The following is a 19,555-nucleotide window of genomic DNA, read 5'->3' as shown; positions in this document are numbered from 1 at the left end:
TTAAAACAGCTATTTGTCAATAACTTGAAAAGTATACATGCGATTTTGATGATTTGAAGTTCCTAAAGTACTTACCTGCAATACCTTTCGAATGAGATATTACATGTAGAATTTGAACCTGTGGTTCTTAAAATAAACTAAGAAAAGATATTTTTCTATATAAAAACCTATTGGCTGGATTTGTCTCTGAGTGTGTGTACCTCATTTATTGTCTATGTGTATGTACAACAAATGCTTAACACTACTCCTTGGATAAGCCTACTGCTCGACCACACTACCACAAAATAGAGCATTAGTATTATCTATTTTTACCACTATTTTACCTCTAAGGGGAACCCTTGGACTCTGTGCATGCTATTCCTCACTTTGAAATAGCACATACAGAGCCAACTTCCTACACAGATTAAACATTCAAAATCACTTTTTAGAATCCCAGTTATTAAAGCCTTTATGGAAGGAATAAAAAGAATCATAGCCCCCAAGGACACCACCAGTACCTTCGTTGTATCTTAATATTGTATTAACACGACTCTTGGGCCCACCATTTGAACCCATGCATTCTTGTCAAATACAATTTTTGACTTGGAAAGTAGCTTTTCTAATAGCTATCACTTCACTTCGGAGAGTTAGCGAAATACAGGCGTTTACTATTCAAGAACCATTTATACAAATACATAAACATAAAGTGGTTCTCAGGACAAATCCACAATTCTTACCAAAAATCATATCACTGTTTCATCTAAACCAAATGGTGGAACTCCCAGTCTTTTTTCCACAGCCAGACTCAGTAGCAGAAAGGGCATTGCATACATTAGACATAAAAAGAGCACTAATGTATTACATTGACAGAACAAAACAATTTCGTAAAACAAAACAATTGTTTGTAGCTTTCCAAAAGCCGCATGCAGGTAACCCTATATCCAAACAAGGCATATAGTCTATGTACAGCATGTGTATCTGCAGCTACACATGCCATCGAACGGAAAATGTCACTTACCCAGTGTACATCTGTTCGAGGCATGTTGCGCTGCAGATTCACATGCGCCCTCCCACCTCCCTGGGAGCCTGTATCCGTTTTAGTTGCATTAAAATTGTAAATATGTAAAAAAAAAATACTTTACTACACGCTATGTACATACGCATTTACACCATTGCATGGGCATCTCTAATATCCTTACTTTAACAACTCCTACCTCACCCTCTGCGGGGAAAACAATCTAAGATGGAGTCGACGCCCATGCGCAATGGAGCCGAAAGGGAGGAGTCACTCGGTCCCGTGACTCGAAAAGACTTCTTCGAATAAAAACAACTTGTAACACTCCGAGCCCAACACTAGATGGCAGGAACAGTGCACAGCATGTGAATCTGCAGCGCAACATGCCACGAACAGATGTACACTGGGTAAGTGACATTTTCTATATATATATATATATATATATATATATATATATATATATATATATATATATATATATACAATACTTCCAGAAGATAGTGCTGAAATTAATGATTATTGGCCACATACGCATTGCAATTTGACACACAGGGTGTTCTGATCAGAAAGCCCACTAGGCACCAGGGATAGTCTTTCCTCCCCCCCCCCCCACACACACACACAGAACAGGTATTGGGACTAGCCCCATCCACCCAAATGACCTCAGCAGTCTCGCTCCCAACCACCCCCATGGGCGGTGGCAGATAGGTGCCAATTTTTTCCAATCTCCTCCAGTCTGGGTGGGGGGAGCAGAAAGCCCACATGACCACCAGCGATTATATTTGGACAGGGGATGGGGGGATGCTACCCCCTTGCAATGACCTAGTGTTCCCCTCAGAACGAAATGACTTTCTGCAGATTGGAGATTGTTGGGGGTGGGGGGTGTTGGGAAGGCAGAACAACCAATAGACACCAGGGATTTTGTTTTGTGGAGAAATGGATGAGGTCAGCCCACCTAGGCAGTGGGCCTAACCCCACAATTAAAATGGGACCCATCTACACCCCGCCCCCCCCACCCCCACCCCTTCCCAGGGCAGATAGGTCTTTAACTCCAATCTACCCCGGTGGGGCGGGCAGAAAGCCTACTAGAAGCCAGGGAGTTTTTTTTATTGCTTCAAGGTGTGGGGCTGGCATGCCCACACATCGGGCCTAACCTCTACCTCCAATATGACTCCAGTAGTCTATCTGCCCCTTGGTGACTAAAGCAACCCCATCTTTTTGGCAAGAGGGAAATCTTTTGATTTTGAATTTTTTTTTTTTTGACATATGTGTAGGTAGCAGAGTTGGGCTAAGCACCAATATCATCATACTTCTATGCTGAATGGCTGCACTTTTCCGACTGTGGTCAGCTGCCGCCTGGGGAAGCCTGCTAAACCCAGACATTTCTGAAAATTAAAGATCTTGTCAGTCCAGGTTGGCTTGCTTTGTGTGGATCCCAGAAAGTTTTCTTACCCACAATGCCCTGCAAGCCACAAAGTTTGCCTAAAATTGCACATTTTCCTTGCATTTCTGTGACGTAAACATTGTCACAATGAATCCTCAAAATTCCTATCACCCAGCGTCTCCCACTTACCCTGATAAAAATGCTACCTCACTTATGTGACTTGCCCTAGTGCCTTCGACAGGCACCATTCAAACCTGGGTCAATGAGTCACTCCACAAGAATCCCATTGACCTCGGTTTGATACTTGCCTCTCGGGTGCACTTGGCCCAACCACACAAGGCGAGGTAGTATTTTTACCAGGCAAGTGGGAGAACTTTTGTGAATGATTGTGCACCTATTTTGAGGTTTCTTTGTGCAAATGTATTCACTTATTTTACAAACTGAAAAACAAAACTGATGTGATGTGATGGCAAAAAAATGGCACGGTGATTTTTTTTTTTTTTTCTGCCTGAGAATGACTCTGAAATGAGCACATTAAGTTAAAAGTTAGGGGCATTATCTAGTTTTGCTTCTTTGAAATGCAAGTGTTTTTTGACTTGGTGTCTTATCTGAAAAAGCATCTGTTCAACATATCTCATTTTTACTTATAAAGGATATACGATCAGCGGAAAATTGACGAAAATGAAAACAATGGAGTCTTCAAAAAGTTCTGCCCTCATCACCTGGTAAGAGTTTCTAAAAATTTGGACTGATGTAAGGAGGAAAGGCGAGCATGTGTTACATAACGTTCAGTGATGCCAAGTATTGTCATTGCTTGGCACCATTCCATGGAACTGAGTCACAGGCTTATTGTGAAGGTTTCCCCAAACATGTTGTATACAAGGAAACCAGCACCATCCAGGCACTCAGGAACTTTATGAACACTGAAAGCATAGTTTATTTTGTTGCACAGAAAGGTTTATTGGATGGGTAACTTAATTTAACTAGTATCAGAATAAGATTGAGCGAACTCAGTCCTTTGTCACAGATTAACACACAGTTAAAGGTCTACAATGAGTATTTTAGGTGAACAAAACCAGGGAAATTTTATATAAGGTCTTTTAGATTTTAGAAGGTTGTTTGTTTAAATAATTAAATGAACTGTTCTTAAAACAAGAAGATTGTGCATGTAATTGAGGTTATGTTTGAAATGGTTCCCCAAGCAACAACAACTTAAGACACCCATTTACCTTTGATAGGAAAAGAGACGTGGAGCTTGAATGGCAAACGCATGCAATAATATTCATGTTTTAATATACCTCTTGTAATGTGCCTGTGGGCCCCTGTACTCTTTACACAAGAAACAGTAGAGAAAGATATTAGAAACAAACTATGTAGCTAGCATGAGGTAATGACTATTTATGAGCATTGTTTTTTAAAACAACTTTTGTGGTTTTATGAGTGTAGAGGTCATCAAAATGATGCAGCATTGCAACGTTGGACGTGCAGTATTTCAGACAGATTGACAGTTGTAATTATAATTATCATTGACAGACTATAAGGGAACTGATGGAGTAAACCAGAATAGTCAGTGACCAAGGCATATAAACGGTAATATGTTCAATAGCTATAGCATGAGCCAAGTTACTTGGTTGACATATTCAGTGGGCATAGCACAAATTACCTGGAACTGTCCATTGGTGTCCAAGGCCTTCCTTAGAAGCACTAAAAGCATTGGCAAAGCCCTTGGGACATATTAGCTTTGCAGGTGGTTTATTGCCTTGCAGTAGAACATCCCAGTGCAATGCAGCATTCACATCATTTTGCATGCGTGCACCTATTAAAATGGTGCAAGGTTTTTCATTTATTATTATTAAACTATTTGTATCATTAAGAAAAAAAAATAGCACAAAAGATTTGAGTAACCCGGAAGGCTAGGGTGGAAGGAAGCAGCACTGAGGGCATATGTTGCAGAGTAGAGAAGCAGTGGGCAAGACTAGGATGTGTGCTGTGGAAGAAGCAAGTCGGCGGAAAAGATGGAGAGAAGAAACAACGGGTGAGACTGCAATATGTAGTGGGTGGCAAGAAGCACATGTGCGAGATATCAGCTGTATGTGGAAGCACAGAAGGGCAAGTTGAACATGGAGACGGTGCAAAGAAACAGAGTGTGGTGGAGAGGAAGATGGAAATAACATGCACTGTCTTGGAATGCTTAACACAAAATAAAAAAGTAATGCTTGAAAAACAAGCAGTGGAAGCATAAAAACTAGACAGTCAAGTGATTGTAAAGAGGGTGTGCCCCATGCAAGAGACAAACAAAAGATTGACAAGCTGGGACACAAGAAACAGGCAAATGAAAGAGACAAGAGCCAAACAGTAGCAAGCAATAGGTGTGTTTTCCTGTGTGTTCTTGGTAAGCTCAGTGTCTTTCGCAGCCAGACAGCTCTGCTGTCTTGTAGGCTCAACCTAAAAAAGGTGCCCAGATTTTTTCACATCTGCTCAATCAGTTACTCCCTTAGGGCTTGAGCTTTTCCCTCACATAGGTGTTCCAAAGTTTGGACCATGACATGGATTTCTAAAATCAGGGTTTGAAGGTTCTTAACTTCCATGTATGTGGAATCGCAAGCCTTGTAGTCGGGAACATGCGTACAGACTCAGCCTGCCCAAGGTACTATGTGGAAATCTTCTTTATTTACTAGTTTCCAAAACAACATTGAGCAGATTTTTAAAGCTTTCATGAAGTCATTAGCTGGGCGTATCTTAAGAAGGACCACCTGGAGGAACTGATGATTGTGCTTAGGGCTGGGGCATTGAGTGATTACCTGTAGATGATTAGTTTCCTAAGGGCAGGTAATGTCTACAAGTGACAGAATTTCATCAGTCCTCACTTGCTCGCCAGCAGGTGCAAAGCTCAGCTCCCTTTCAGAAAGCACAAGAAGTTTTGTCCCCCTGGTTCTGAGTTAGACCAGGATGTGAGTAGCACCACCCCTCCCTCTTCCCACACAACCCTCCATCCCCTGCTAAACCTACTGGATTTCCAAGTGCACACAAAAGGAGGGCCCCCAAGTTTGTGTCACAAACCGAGGGCCCCAGAGTTTGGCGCAAGACAAATTGATGTGGGAATGTAAGGCGTGTGTTGGGCCTCCACCCTAGTAGTGCAATTTTCCCCGGATGTCCCCATTTCCTCTGGATCAAATCAAAAAGGAGGACACCATGGGGTGGGAGAAAAAAGAAACAAAGGGAGCACTGCTGTTCTCCTTTTCTTCCCACATGTTCCCGGGGTGCAGCATCTCCCCAGAAATAGGGGAAGAATGCAGCCCTAGAGGGTGTTTTTCTCTCTCCCTTCTGCCCATGTCAAGAGGGTGAGTTGGGGGGGGGGGGGTGCATGTGGGACCCAAAGCCTCCAGCCTTCACCGTTGACAGGCTGGTGCGGGGTGTAGAGCAAGAAGCCAGGTCCCCTCTTTGGCATTGCCAGGCCCATGGGAAAGTGTTGGGCTGAGGGGCTCCTTGGTGGCCACCATCATGACCATACTTGGGTGCCTGATTGGGTCTGTGCACCTGAAATAACAAATTAACAGGAAATGTGGTGGATTTCTTTAGGGAAATTTAAAAAAAACATGACCACTGTTTGTTTTTTAATTAATTAACTCAATTTAAGTACTTTACCTTATGTATCTTTGGAGAGGTTATTTATAAAGTTTGGTCCCAACTGTAAGAGTCCTTTACAGTTGCCCTGTTAGGACTGAGAACATTAAGAGGGATAGGAAGGTGTTAAGAAGGTGTGTCCTTGGAGCTTTTTAGGCACTGCAACCAGTCTTGAAGATGTATTCCTGCAGGGGGTAGTTGTATAAATTGTTGCACAGTACTGTCATAAATTGGAACTTTAGACATTTGATTTGAAGAACAGCAGCATACAATACACCCTTCAGTAAAGCCTGTAATGAGTTGGAAATGTCACATTCCTGTAAGGTCTATACAGTTGTTTGAATGGTTGTTCCAACATCAAATTCAGTGGTACAGCTTTATTTTCTAAAGGAATATTAGCTACTCCTAGGCCGTCCAGGTTTTGTTGGTAACTTCAAGTTTGAACCCATTGGTTTCACATTTTTGGAAGGCTGGCAAGTGAACTTATCCTGCGTTTTTGGACCTGCCTGCTTCAGTTAATAAACTCTAGCTTTATCGGATTGCGATTGTGTAAGGTGTTATTTGTCCAAGTTTGTTTTAGGATGAATCATTTTTTTCTAGTTACATTTCATGAAATCTCGAATGAGGATGTGTTAAGAAATATTTGGGTGTTATTCTTTTGCGCATTTAGAATCCGGATAGCAAGCAAGTTGATTTCTTTGGGGCTGCACATATTAGCTGAACAGTAAAGTGCTGACAGTGCCTCTTTTGACATGGTCACCTGCCCACTTTTTGCCTGGGTTCTTGTGTAATTCTGACTGAAAGTGCACTGGGCCCCTGCCAACCAGGTCCCCAGTGCCAGCGTTCTTTCCCCAAAACTGCACAGTTGTTTTTTACCCAATTGGCAAAACCTTTAGCACCCACTGTAAGTCCCTAGTAAATGGTACCCCTGGTACCTAGAGCCTAGGGTACTAAACAGGGTTGTTAAGGGCTACAGCCCAAATTGTGCCATCCTAAGGGACCCCTCACCAACACATGAATAGCTGCCATTGCAGGCTGCGTGTCTTGGTGCAGACAAAAGTGAAAACACGACGTGGCATATAGCCTGTGTAAAGAAATGGCTCCCTGTTGCAGTTACCCCCCACTTTTTGCCTGATACTGATGCTGACTTGACTGAGAAGTATGCTGGGACCCTGCTAACCAGGCCCCAGCACCAGTGTTCTTTCACCTAAAATGTACCATTGTTTCCACAATTGGCACAACCCTGGCACCTAGGTAAGTCCCTTGTAACTGGTACCCCTGGTACCAAGGGCCCTGATGCCAGGGAAGGTCTCTAAGGGCTGCAGCATGTCTTATGCCACCCTAGGGACCCCTCACTCAGCACAGACACACTGCTTGCCGGCTTGTGTGTGCTGATGGGGAGAAAATGACTAAGTCGACATGGCACTCCCCTCAGGGTGCCATGCCAACCTCCCACTACCTGTGGCATAGGTAAGTCACCCCTCTAGTAGGCCTTACAGCCCTAAGGCAGGGTGCACTATACCACAGGTGAGGGCATATGTGCATGAGCACTATGCCCCTACAGTGTCTAAGCAAAACCTTAGACATTGTAAGTGCAGGGTAGCCATAAGAGTATATGGGCTGGGAGTCTGTCAAAAACGAACTCCACAGCTCCATAATGGCTACACTGAATACTGGGAAGTTTGAATATAGGAATGTTTGGTATCAAACTTCTCAGAATAATAAACCCACACTGATGCCAGTGTTGGATTTATTAAAAAATGCACACAGAGGGCATCTTAGAGATACCCCCTGTATTTTACCCAATTGTTCAGTGCAGGACTGACTGGTCTGTGCCAGCCTGCTGCTGAGAGACGAGTGTCTGACCTCATGCGGTGAGAGCCTTTGTGCTCTCTGAGGACAGAAACAAAGCCTGCTCTGAGTGGAGGTGCTTCACACCTCCCCCCTGCAGGAACTGTAACACCTAGCAGTGAGCTTCAAAGGCTCAAGCTACGTGTTACAATGCCCCAGGGCACTCCAGCTAGTGGAGATGCCCGCCTCCTGGACCCAGCCCCCACTTTTGGCGGCAAGTCCAGGAGAGATAATGAGAAAAACATGGAGGAGTCACTGGCCAGTCAGGACAGCCCCTAAGGTGTCCTGAGCTGAGGTGACTCTGACTTTTAGAAATCCTCCATCTTGTAGAAGGAGGATTCCCCCAATAGGGATAGGAATGTGACCCCCTCCCCTTGGGAGGAGGCACAAAGAGGGTGTACCCACCCTCAGGGTTAGTAGCCATTGGCTACTAACCCCCAGACCTAAACACGCCCTTAAATTTAGTATTTAAGGGCTCTCCCTGAACCTAGAAATTAGATTCCTGCAACAACAAGAAGAAGGACTGCCCAGCTGAAAACCCCTGCAGAGGAAGACCAGAAGACAACAAACTGCCTTGGCTCCAGAAACTCACCGGCCTGTCTCCTGCCTTCCAAAGAACTCTGCTCCAGCGACGCCTTCCGAAGGGACCAGCGACCTCTGAATCCTCTGAGGACTGCCCTGCTTCGACGACGACAAGAAACTCCCGAGGACAGCGGACCTGCTCCAAAAAGACTGCAACTTTGTTTCAAGAAGCAGCTTTAAAGAACCCTGCAACTCCCCGCAAGAAGCGTGAGACTTGCAACACTGCACCCGGCGACCCCGACTCGGCTGGTGGAGAACCAACACCTCAGGGAGGACCCCCGGACTACTCTACGACTGTGAGTACCAAAACCTGTCCCCCCTGAGCCCCCACAGCGCCGCCTGCAGAGGGAATCCCGAGGCTTCCCCTGACCGCGACTCTCTGAAACCTAAGTCCCGACGCCTGGAAAAGACCCTGCACCCGCAGCCCCCAGGACCTGAAGGACCGGACTTTCACTGCAGAAGTGACCCCCAGGAGTCCCTCTCCCTTGTCCAAGTGGAGGTTTCCCCGAGGAAGCCCCCCCCTTGCCTGCCTGCAGCGCTAAAGAGATCCCTTGATCTCTCATAGACTAACATTGAAAACCCGACGCTTGTTTCTACACTGCACCCGGCCGCCCCCGCGCTGCTGAGGGTGAAATTTCTGTGTGGGCTTGTGTCCCCCCCGGTGCCCTACAAAACCCCCCTGGTCTGCCCTCCGAAGACGCGGGTACTTACCTGCAAGCAGACCGGAACCGGGGCACCCCCTTCTCTCCATTCTAGCCTATGCGTTTTGGGCACCACTTTGAACTCTGCACCTGACCGGCCCTGAGCTGCTGGTGTGGTGACTTTGGGGTTGCTCTGAACCCCCAACGGTGGGCTACCTTGGACCAAGAACTGAACCCTGTAAGTGTCTTACTTACCTGGTAAAACTAACAAAAACTTACCTCCCCCAGGCACTGTGAAAATTGTACTATGTGTCCACTTTTAAAATAGCTATTTGTGAATAACTTGAAAAGTATACATGCAATTGAAATGATTCAAAGTTCCTAATGTACTTACCTGCAATACCTTTCAAACAAGATATTACATGTTAAATTTGAACCTATGGTTCTTAAAATAAACTAAGAAAAGATATTTTTCTATACAAAACCTATTGGCTGGATTTGTCTCTGAGTGTGTGTACCTCATTTATTGTCTATGTGTATGTACAACAAATGCTTAACACTACTCCTTGGATAAGCCTACTGCTCGACCACACTACCACAAAATAGAGCATTAGTATTATCTATTTTTACCACTATTTTACCTCTAAGGGGAACCCTTGGACTCTGTGCATGCTATTCCTTACTTTGAAATAGCACATACAGAGCCAACTTCCTACAGCCTGTGTGCCATCTCTCTAGACATTCCATGCAATATATGTAAGGCACCCATCTAGTAGGCCTTACAGCCCTTGGACAATGGGCATTATTATGTCTTTGTCAATTCGCAGACATAGTAAGTGACCAGGGAAGCCATTTTAAATGCATGTGCTGGACATTGGTCATTACAAATTTCCCAGTTACATGATGGCTTCTCTGAATATAGGAATGTTTGGTATCAAACATCTCAGATTAATAAACCCTCACTGATGTCAGTGAGGGATTTATTGATAACTGCATCCAGAGGGCACCTTAAAACCTACCAGCTACTAGTGTATTGACTGAGACGGTTCTGCCCCCCCCTCCCCCCCAAAAAAACAGGCAAAAGCCTGCACTGGGCAGGGGTATTAGCCCCTCATTCAGTCAGGATGGACATTCCAGGGCGAGGAGCTTCAAAGGCCTAGCCACCTTTGTGATGCAACCCAGGTCTCTCCAGATGGTAGAGATGACCGAATCCCTCCCTTCCCCCCACATCCTGACTACACTTTTGACTGCAGCACAGGGCGGATAATTAGTCAGTTTAGGTGGTGTGCCCTTTCCTTGCCAGTCCCACCCCTAAGGTGGCCCACCTGAATGGACACTACTTTTTAAATTCCTCCACCTTGTTTGGGAGGAATTAGGCCACTAGGCTTAGGGTTATGCCCACTTCTCAGTGTAAGTGGTCAAAGAAAGGGTGTATTCACCATAAAGGTGGTCAGCCTATTGGCTACCACCTGACACTCCCTTAAGCACCCCTAAATTGAATATTTAGACGGCACCCCGAGCCCTAAAACCCAGATCCTAACTACCTATGAAGAGAAGTACACAGTGAAGTCTCGTCTGCAGAAGAGGGGAAGAAGAAGTAGCTGACCCAAAGGACGACTCTTCCTGCAGCTGAGCCTCCAAGAAACCCAGGAGGGCTGCCTGCCTCTACAAAGATTCAGTTTCCCGTGAGCAGTGGAACTGCTCTGCAACAAAGTTTCAAGAAAAGACTCTGCAGCCCCTGGAACAACAAAGACCCGAAACCCGAAGTGACCTCTGCACCCGAGGTCCATGACCCATGGTGAAGCCAGTCAACTTATCCAGCTAAGTTCCCCAGCTGCCTAGAGTCCGAGCCTGCAGGTTTCACCCCTCTTGGACTCTCCCAAGTCTCCTGCAGCCTCTGCACGCAGGCCTACTCTCCAGTAGCCTTGTGGTGAGAGAAAACAAGACAACTCCAGCAACCACTGCACCAATCGCCCCCGATGCAATCTGAGGTGTGGGTCATTGGTGCCAGCAAGGGCCCCTCCGAGCTCAAGTCCACCCTTGGTTCCCCCACGGACTCGCCGACGATGCCACCAGCCTCAGCACACGGGGCCCTCTGTGCTCCCGATGAAGAACCCAATGCCTAAGGGCATTGCTGCATCTGTGTCCCCTGAGCCCTGGAGAAAAGGACCAAAGGTGCACCTACGTCCCTCAGCATCCCCAGTCTACTACCTACCTCTTTGTTGTCCCCGATTGGCTTCCTGGCCAGAGCCTGCAGTCTGTTTCCACAAGGCCCAATCCCCATTGGAAACCATTGGGCACCCAACGTCTTAATGCACCCTTACACCGGGCTGCCCAAGTGCTGCCTGGAGCGACCTGCTGGTGTGGTTTTGATCAGTGCCCAGTACTTACTTAACTCTCTGAGATTGGCATAGTAAGTCATTGTTAACCATGTGTTTGCTGAACATTGTTTTCCTCCATAGTTTAACATTGAAGAACTCTAAAACTGCACTGTCGATTTTTTTAAACTAAGTATTTATACTTGAAAACATACTTACCTTGTAACAAAGTTCTTTGGTTTAAAGTATATATAAACAAAAGTACTATTTTTCTAAATTGATCTCGGATTTATTCTTTGGGTGTATCTCATTTATTACCTCTGTGAGTACAACAAATGCTTAACACTGCCCTCTGATAATCCTAACTGCTCTCCCACACTACCACAAAATAGAGCATTAGTCCTGTCTACTTTTTCCTCTGCAAACCAATTTGGGATCCACTGGAATCTGCACTGTGTACTTCCGTTTAGTGCACCATATAGAGAGCCAGCTTCCTACATATGGATATAACATTTTGTTGAGGCAGGAGTACACTACATGTCCCTGGAAGTTACTAACATGTTTGTGTTCCCATTTGAGGAAGTTGCTGATGTAGTAGGATACAGCCTTCTCCCATGTGGGTTCACTGGATATGTTTTAAGGGACAGATAGTTGAATGTGATGAATGCTGCTTAAGGTTACAACAGAAGTAGGAGTCAGTGTTCCCCATTGATGGTGAGTATAAGAGTGTAGCCCACTGCTTGATTGGTTACAGTTTGATGGTTTATTGTGGCTACAGTATCGCTTGAAACTAATTTGATAGTTTTCATGAGAAGAACCTAGGAGTTATAAGTAGGTCCTGGTGTTGGCACTTACTGAGCCTTATGGGTAACTTTTAGATTTACCATGAGTTTTCACATCTTTCATTTCAGCTATTTGCAGCTGCAGGATCTGATAATATATATTCCAATTGTATATTTTCTGACAGTACACAAGTTAAAATGTATTTCAACAGCTAGGTCTCCTTAAATTGACTGCTTTGAAAATTAATTATATTAAAGTGGTCTTTTTTTCTTAAAACAAAAAAGTCATACACTTAAATAATGACACCACAGCATTTTGAAGCCAGGCTGAATCACCAAAAGTGGCCTAAAATTGAATGAAATAATTGCAATCCATTTTAAGCCCTGAATACAGCAACTACAGTTCTTACCTTCCTCTGTCTGCATCTATTTGAGTGCTGTTTGTTCTACTCCATGTTGTATTTTATCTCATGGGTTGGCATTATTTTGTACTTGAGTTTATAATACCACTTTCATGTACGGCTGCAAGAATTCAAACATATTGGCAAGGTATCTTATCGATGTCTTTCATTGATTATGTGGGTGCAAATAAACATTCAAAAGTAGTGGGCACCCCCATGCTTTAAAAATAGGCTTTCCGAATGGTCTTCCTTCATCTAGACCATGTTTCCATCTTGTGATGCTCTGTGCTACTAAATTACACCGGTTTAGGCTACATCTCTTTTGGCACATGTCAAACTTAAGCCTAGAAATCTGTTTTGGTATCTCATAGGAATGATCATAAACAACATTTAATAGGACTATTTATGAGTTAATAAAATCAGATTACACGTAACATTGTTGTATTCTTTTTCTACGCCACTACTCCCAGAATGCCTGCAGGACTTTGCAGCTCCATGCAGTCAGCAACTAGCCCCCTTCCTTAGACATCGGAGACATATAGGTGAGAAATTTTGCCTAATGAGCCACAGTTTAAATCTGGTATAGTATGCCCGGTGTAGGTTCTTCCACTGTAGCCAATCAAATTTTGCAGCAGTTGCCATCTCTTGGGGTGGTGCCAACAATTCTTGGTATTCCGTTATGTCTGTGATCTGCCCACATCTAAGCTCATCAAAGGTGTTTAGTAAATTAATTACGAAAGACTAAAAATACCTTTTTGTTTCCTCTCTCCCTGATTTCTTCCATAGGAAGGGTGGCCTCCAGAGGACTGAAGTCTAGTACATAGTCTAGCTGGCTTTTGTATGGGTGTAGTGCATGTTGTAGCTGTAGAAATGTGTAAAATTGCCAAGCCATATTCTTCCTGGAGTTCAGCAAAAACATTAAGTGTGTTATGTGTATGAGCCGCTCCCAGAGAGATCACATTTAATTTATCCCATCCCTCAAAATTTAGTAATGGGGCCACCTGGGGTAGTAGTAGTGGAGCCTCCCACAATGTGATTTCTTTGGTTAGTTGTCCCTGAATGCGTATTTGTTTCACTGTACCTGCTATACATTTTTATCCTTCTGTCATGGACACACCAACTTCTTATTCTGCCAGAAAATGGAGCTGAGAGTAGATGTATGCCTTCGAAAGAAAGAATAAGGAAAAGGGGAAGTAGTGTATGGTATGTAGCATTTTAGGGACCCTTACTAACAGGGAGAGAAGGAAGTAGATTCCAGCACTTGAGGTCGTGTTACAGGCTATCTCTCAGGGGGCTTAGGTTTTCTGCTACGGTCACCAAAGGCTTCGGGGTTATGTTCATGCTTAAATATTTGAATCAGTGGTGGACTGCCTTAATTTGAGATTGCATGGCCCATTGTTCCATATCCTCTGGCTTGTTGAAGGGGAAAACACATGATTTATTCCAATTTACACATAATCTGAAATAGACTGACAACACATTAAGAGGTTGTTCATTTTGGGACGTAAGGTGCTGTGGTGCTTGGGGGGCGAGAGGAGGAGCAAAAGATAGTTTGCATATTGGGAGACCTAGTCCTCCATTCTGTATGTCCAGCAGAAGCCTTCTGTTTCTTCATCACGTCGAAGCCACTCTACCAAAGGCTCGATTGGCCATTGCACAAATCAGTGGGGGATGGGGACAGCCTGGCATGCATGTCTGTTTATTTGAACAGAAGGCAATAGAGTACTGTTGGGCCATACACTGATTGGGATGCGAGAGTATAGTAATTGTGTGTAGGCAATAAAGTTTGACCTCAAATTAATTCCAAGTAGTAAGAAGATGATGTAGTAAGAAGATGATGTAGTAAGAAGATGATGTAGTAAGAAGATGATGTAGTCCTAGCTTAAATGATCAAATGCCTATTTCAAAATCCACCAGACACAGTGACAGAGATTTTTTCAGGAGTCTCGGACAGCGCAAAGGCAGTATTTACTCTACATTTGTTATGCTTGGCAGCTATAAGTGGTATAAAGCCACTTTGATCATGTTTAACTAGCTCTTGATTTACTTTCAACATATGGTTAGTGTAGGAAGTTGGCTCTGTATGCACTATTTCAAAGTAAGGAATAGTATGCACAGAGTCCAAGGGTTCCCCTTAGAGGTAAGATAGTGGCAAAAAGAGATACTAATGCTCTATTTTGTGGTAGTGTGGTCGAGCAGTAGGCTTATCAAAGGAGTAGTGTTTAGCATTTGTTGTACACACACACAGGCAATAAATGAGGTACACACACTCAGAGACAATTCCAGGCCAATAGGTTTTTGTATAGAAAAATATATGTTCGATGGCATCTGTCGCTGTAGATACACATGTTGTGCATAGCCCGCCATCTGGTGTTGGGTCGGAGTGTTACAAGTTGTTTTTCTTCGAAGAAGTCTTTCGAGTCACGGGACCGAGGGACTCCTCCTCCTTGTCTCCATTGCGAATGGGCGTCGACTTCATCTTCGATTGTTTTCTTTCCGCCATCGGGTTCGGACGTGTTCCTTTCGCTCCGGGTTTCGGAACAGAAAGTTAGCTAAATATCGGAAAAATTACGTCGGTATTGTTGCGTTCGGGATCGGCTTAAATAGAATCGACACCGAATCGAAGAGTGAAGAGCTCCGGTACCCTTCGGGGTAGTTTTCGATCCCCCGTCGGGGCCTGGTCGGCCCGACCGCGTGTAAAACAACGCTGATGGAACGGACCCTGTTCCGTTTCTGTCCTAAATGCCACAACAAATACCCGTATACAGACCAACATTTGGTCTGTAACCTGTGCCTGTCGCCTGAGCACAGTGAAGAGACTTGCGAGGCCTGTCGTGCGTTCCGGTCCCGAAAAACACTCCGTGACCGTCGAGCCAGAAGACTGCAGATGGCGTCCACGCCGACAGCTCACCGAGAGTTCGAGGAACAAGAGGAAGAAGAAACCTTCTCGATCCATGAATCGGACTCCGAGGAATTCGACTACCAAAAAACTGTGAGTAAGACGTTGAAGCCAACACACAAGAAGAGTGACAAGGCCCAGGGGACGCCACTGCCACCAGGCCATGGCTGGACCCATAAATTAGGTGACCGACCGTCGGCACCGAAAAAGGCCGAAATAGTGCTGTGATTGTCCGACTCCGGTCGAGACACCGGCACGCAGCCTTCTCGGGACCGAGAAAGTGCTGCTGAAAAAGATCGACGCCGAGATAGCGGAGCAGAAACTGCTCGACGCAGAGACAGCGGCACCGAGGAAGATCGACGCCGAGAGGGTTTGACTCCGAAAAAGAAGAAGGTCACCTCGGAGCCGAAAAAGAGTACAGACAGGGTTTCGGTGCCAAAACGACCCGCAACCGACCCGGTTCCTACTCAGAGGAGCAATCACTGTCCTCTCAGATGCGAAAGCATAGATTTGAGGAAGAGTTGCAATTCACCGAAGTGGACCACACTCAGAAACATATTTTTATACAGGAAGGAACAGGGAAAATAAGCACCCTTCCCCCTATTAGGAGAAAAAGGAGACTGGAGTTTCAGTCAGACCAAGCACCACAAACAAAAATGGTGAAAAAGGTAACTCCGCCACCCTCTCCTCCACCTGTAACTAACGTTTCACCGGCACAAACTCCATCACATTCCCCGGCTCACACCACCATGAGCCAAGGTGACCAGGACCAAGACACTTGGGACTTATACGACGCCCCAGTGTCGGACAACAGTCCAGAGGCGTATCCTACAAAGCCCTCACCACCGGAAGATAGCACAGCATATTCACAAGTGGTGGCTAGAGCAGCAGAGTTCCACAACGTGTCCCTACACTCGGAACCAGTCGAGGATGACTTCTTATTCAACACCCTCTCCTCCACCCATAGCTCCTACCAAAGCCTGCCTATGCTCCCAGGAATGCTTCGGCACGCAAAGGAAATCTTCAAGGAGCCGGTCAAGAGTAGAGCAATAACACCAAGAGTGGAAAAGAAATATAAAGCACCTCCCACAGACCCTGTTTTCATCACCTCACAGCTGCCACCAGATTCCGTCGTAGTAGGAGCAGCTCGCAAGAGAGCCAACTCCCACACATCTGGGGATGCACCACCCCCAGATAAAGAGAGCCGCAAGTTCGATGCAGCCGGAAAGAGAGTCGCAGTACAAGCTGCAAACCAGTGGCGCATCGCTAACTCTCAAGCACTACTTGCGCGCTATGACAGAGCCCATTGGAACGAGATGCAACACCTCATTGAGCATCTACCCAAAGAGCTACAAAAAAGGGCGAAACAGGTGGTTGAGGAAGGACAGAACATATCTAATAATCAGATACGCTCCTTTATGGATGCAGCGGACACAGCTGCAAGAACAATTAACACATCTGTGACTATAAGAAGGCACGCATGGCAACGAACGTCTGGTTTTAAACCAGAGATACAGCAGGCAGTGCTCAATATGCCATTCAATGAGAAACAACTGTTCGGACCAGAAGTGGACACGGCAATTGAGAAACTCAAAAAGGACACTGACACTGCTAAAGCCATGGGCGCACTCTACTCCCCGCAGAGCAGAGGCACTTACAGCACCTTCCGCAAAACAACCTTTAGAGGGGGGTTTCGGGGTCAGGCCACACAAGCCAGCACCTCACAGGCAACACCGTCCAGCTACCAGGGACAGTACCAAAGGGGAGGCTTTCGGGGCCAATACAGAGGACAATTCCCTAGGAATAGGGGATCATTTCAAAGCCCCAAAACCCCTACAACCAAACAGTGACTCACATGTCACTCATCCCCTCCACACAACACCAGTGGGGGGAAGAATAGGTCAGTATTACCAAGCATGGGAGGAAATAACTACAGACACTTGGGTCTTAGCAATTATCCAACATGGTTATTGCATAGAATTTCTACAAACCCTCCAAACATACCACCAAAAGCACAGAATTTATCAAAACAACATTCAGACCTTCTGGAAATAGAAGTTCAAGCATTATTGCAAAAGAACGCAATAGAACACAGGAGTTTATTCACTGTACTTCCTAATACCAAAAAAGGACAAAACACTGAGACCAATCCTAGACCTCAGAACACTAAACACCTACATCAAATCAGAACACTTTCACATGGTCACGCTACAAGAAGTGTTACCATTGCTAAAGCAACAGGACTACATGACAACCTTAGATCTCAAAGACTCGTATTTCCACATACCAATACATCAGTCGCACAGGAAATACCTCAGGTTTGTATTCAAAGCAATACATTACCAATTCAAAGTATTGCCGTTTGGTTTAACAACCGCACCAAGAGTCTTTACAAAATGTCTAGCAGTAGTGGCTGCACACATCAGAAGGCAGCAAATACACGTATTCCCGTATCTAGACGACTGGCTAATCAAGACCAACTCACTGACAAGGTGCTCACACCACACAAATCAGGTCATACAAAACCTCTACAAACTCGGTTTCACCATCAACTATGCAAAATCACACATTCTGCCGTGCAAAGTACAACAATACCTAGGAGCCATAATAGACACAACAAAAGGGTTAGCCACTCCAAGTCCACAAAGAATTCAAAATTTCAACAAAATCATACAACGCATGTATCCAACACAAAGAATACAGGCAAAAATGATATTACAACTCCTAGGCATGATGTCCTCATGCATAGCCATTGTCCCGAACGCAAGACTGCACATGAGGCCCTTACAACAGTGCCTAGCATCACAATGGTCACAAGCACAGGATCACCTTCTAGATCTGGTGTTGATAGACCGCCAAACATACCTCTCGCTTCTATGGTGGAACAGTATAAATTTAAACAAAGGGCGGCCTTTCCAAGACCCAGTGCCACAATACGTAATAACAGATGCTTCCATGACGGGGTGGGGAGCACACCTCGATCAACACAGCATACAAGGACAATGGGACGTACATCAAACAAAACTGCACATAAATCACCTAGAACTGCTAGCAGTTTTTCAAGCACTAAAAGTATTCCAACCAATCATAACTCACAAATACATTCTTGTCAAAACAGACAACATGACAACAATGTATTATCTAAACAAACAGGGGGGGACACACTCAACGCAGCTGAGCCTTCTAGCACAAAAGATATGGCGATGGGCAATTCACAACCACATTCGCCTAATAGCACAGTTTATTCCAGGGATCCAGAATCAACTTGCAGACAATCTCTCTCGAGATCACCAACAAGTCCACGAATGGGAAATTCACCCCCAAATTCTAAACACTTACTTCAAACTCTGGGGAACACCTCAAATAGACTTATTTGCAACAAAAGAGAACGCAAAATGCCAAAACTTCGCATCCAGATACCCACACAGGCAGTCCCAAGGCAATGCCCTATGGATAAACTGGTCAGGGATATTTGCATACGCTTTTCCCCCTCTCCCTCTCCCTCTCCTTCCATATCTAGTAAACAAATTGAGTCAAAACAAACTCAAACTCATACTGATAGCACCAACATGGGCAAGGCAACCCTGGTACACAACACTGCTAGACCTATCAGTAGTACCCCACATCAAATTGCCCAACTGGCCAGATCTGTTAACACAACACAAACAACAGATCAGGCATCCCGATCCAGCATCGCTGAATCTAGCAATCTGGCTCCTGAAATCCTAGAATTCGGACACTTAGACCTTACACAAGAATGTATGGAAGTCATAAAGCAAGCTAGAAGACCATCCACTAGGCACTGCTATGCAAGCAAATGGAAAAGGTTTGTTTGCTACTGCCATCATAATCAAATCCAACCATTACACGCATCTCCAAAGGATGTAGTGGGTTACTTGCTACACTTACAAAAATCAAACCTAGCTTTCTCTTCCATTAAAATACACCTTGCGGCAATATCTGCATACCTGCAGATTACCTATTCAACTTCACTATTTAGGATACCGGTCATTAAAGCATTTATGGAAGGCCTTAAACGAATTATACCACCAAGGACACCACCCGTTCCTTCATGGAAC

The 19,555-nt window shown here is 45.0% G+C and overlaps 1 protein-coding gene across 3 annotated transcripts in view; it reads left to right on the top strand.

The window, feature by feature from the left end:
* Positions 1 to 19,555, top strand: part of DCAF8 (DDB1 and CUL4 associated factor 8) — a 285,829-nt gene that overhangs the window by 103,853 nt on the left and 162,421 nt on the right. For all 3 annotated transcript variants that reach the window (XM_069217992.1, XM_069217990.1, XM_069217991.1), the window contains one exon: positions 3,031 to 3,103. In XM_069217992.1, the coding sequence (XP_069074093.1) occupies positions 3,031 to 3,103 (73 nt within the window). The remainder of the gene's footprint in view (positions 1 to 3,030; positions 3,104 to 19,555) is intronic.

Source organism: Pleurodeles waltl, chromosome 12 (genome assembly GCF_031143425.1).
Source record: "Pleurodeles waltl isolate 20211129_DDA chromosome 12, aPleWal1.hap1.20221129, whole genome shotgun sequence".
In the NCBI taxonomy this organism is placed as follows: Eukaryota; Metazoa; Chordata; class Amphibia; order Caudata; family Salamandridae; genus Pleurodeles; species Pleurodeles waltl.
Note: the sequence above shows the minus strand (reverse complement) of the source record. Positions and strands in the feature narration are given on the sequence as shown.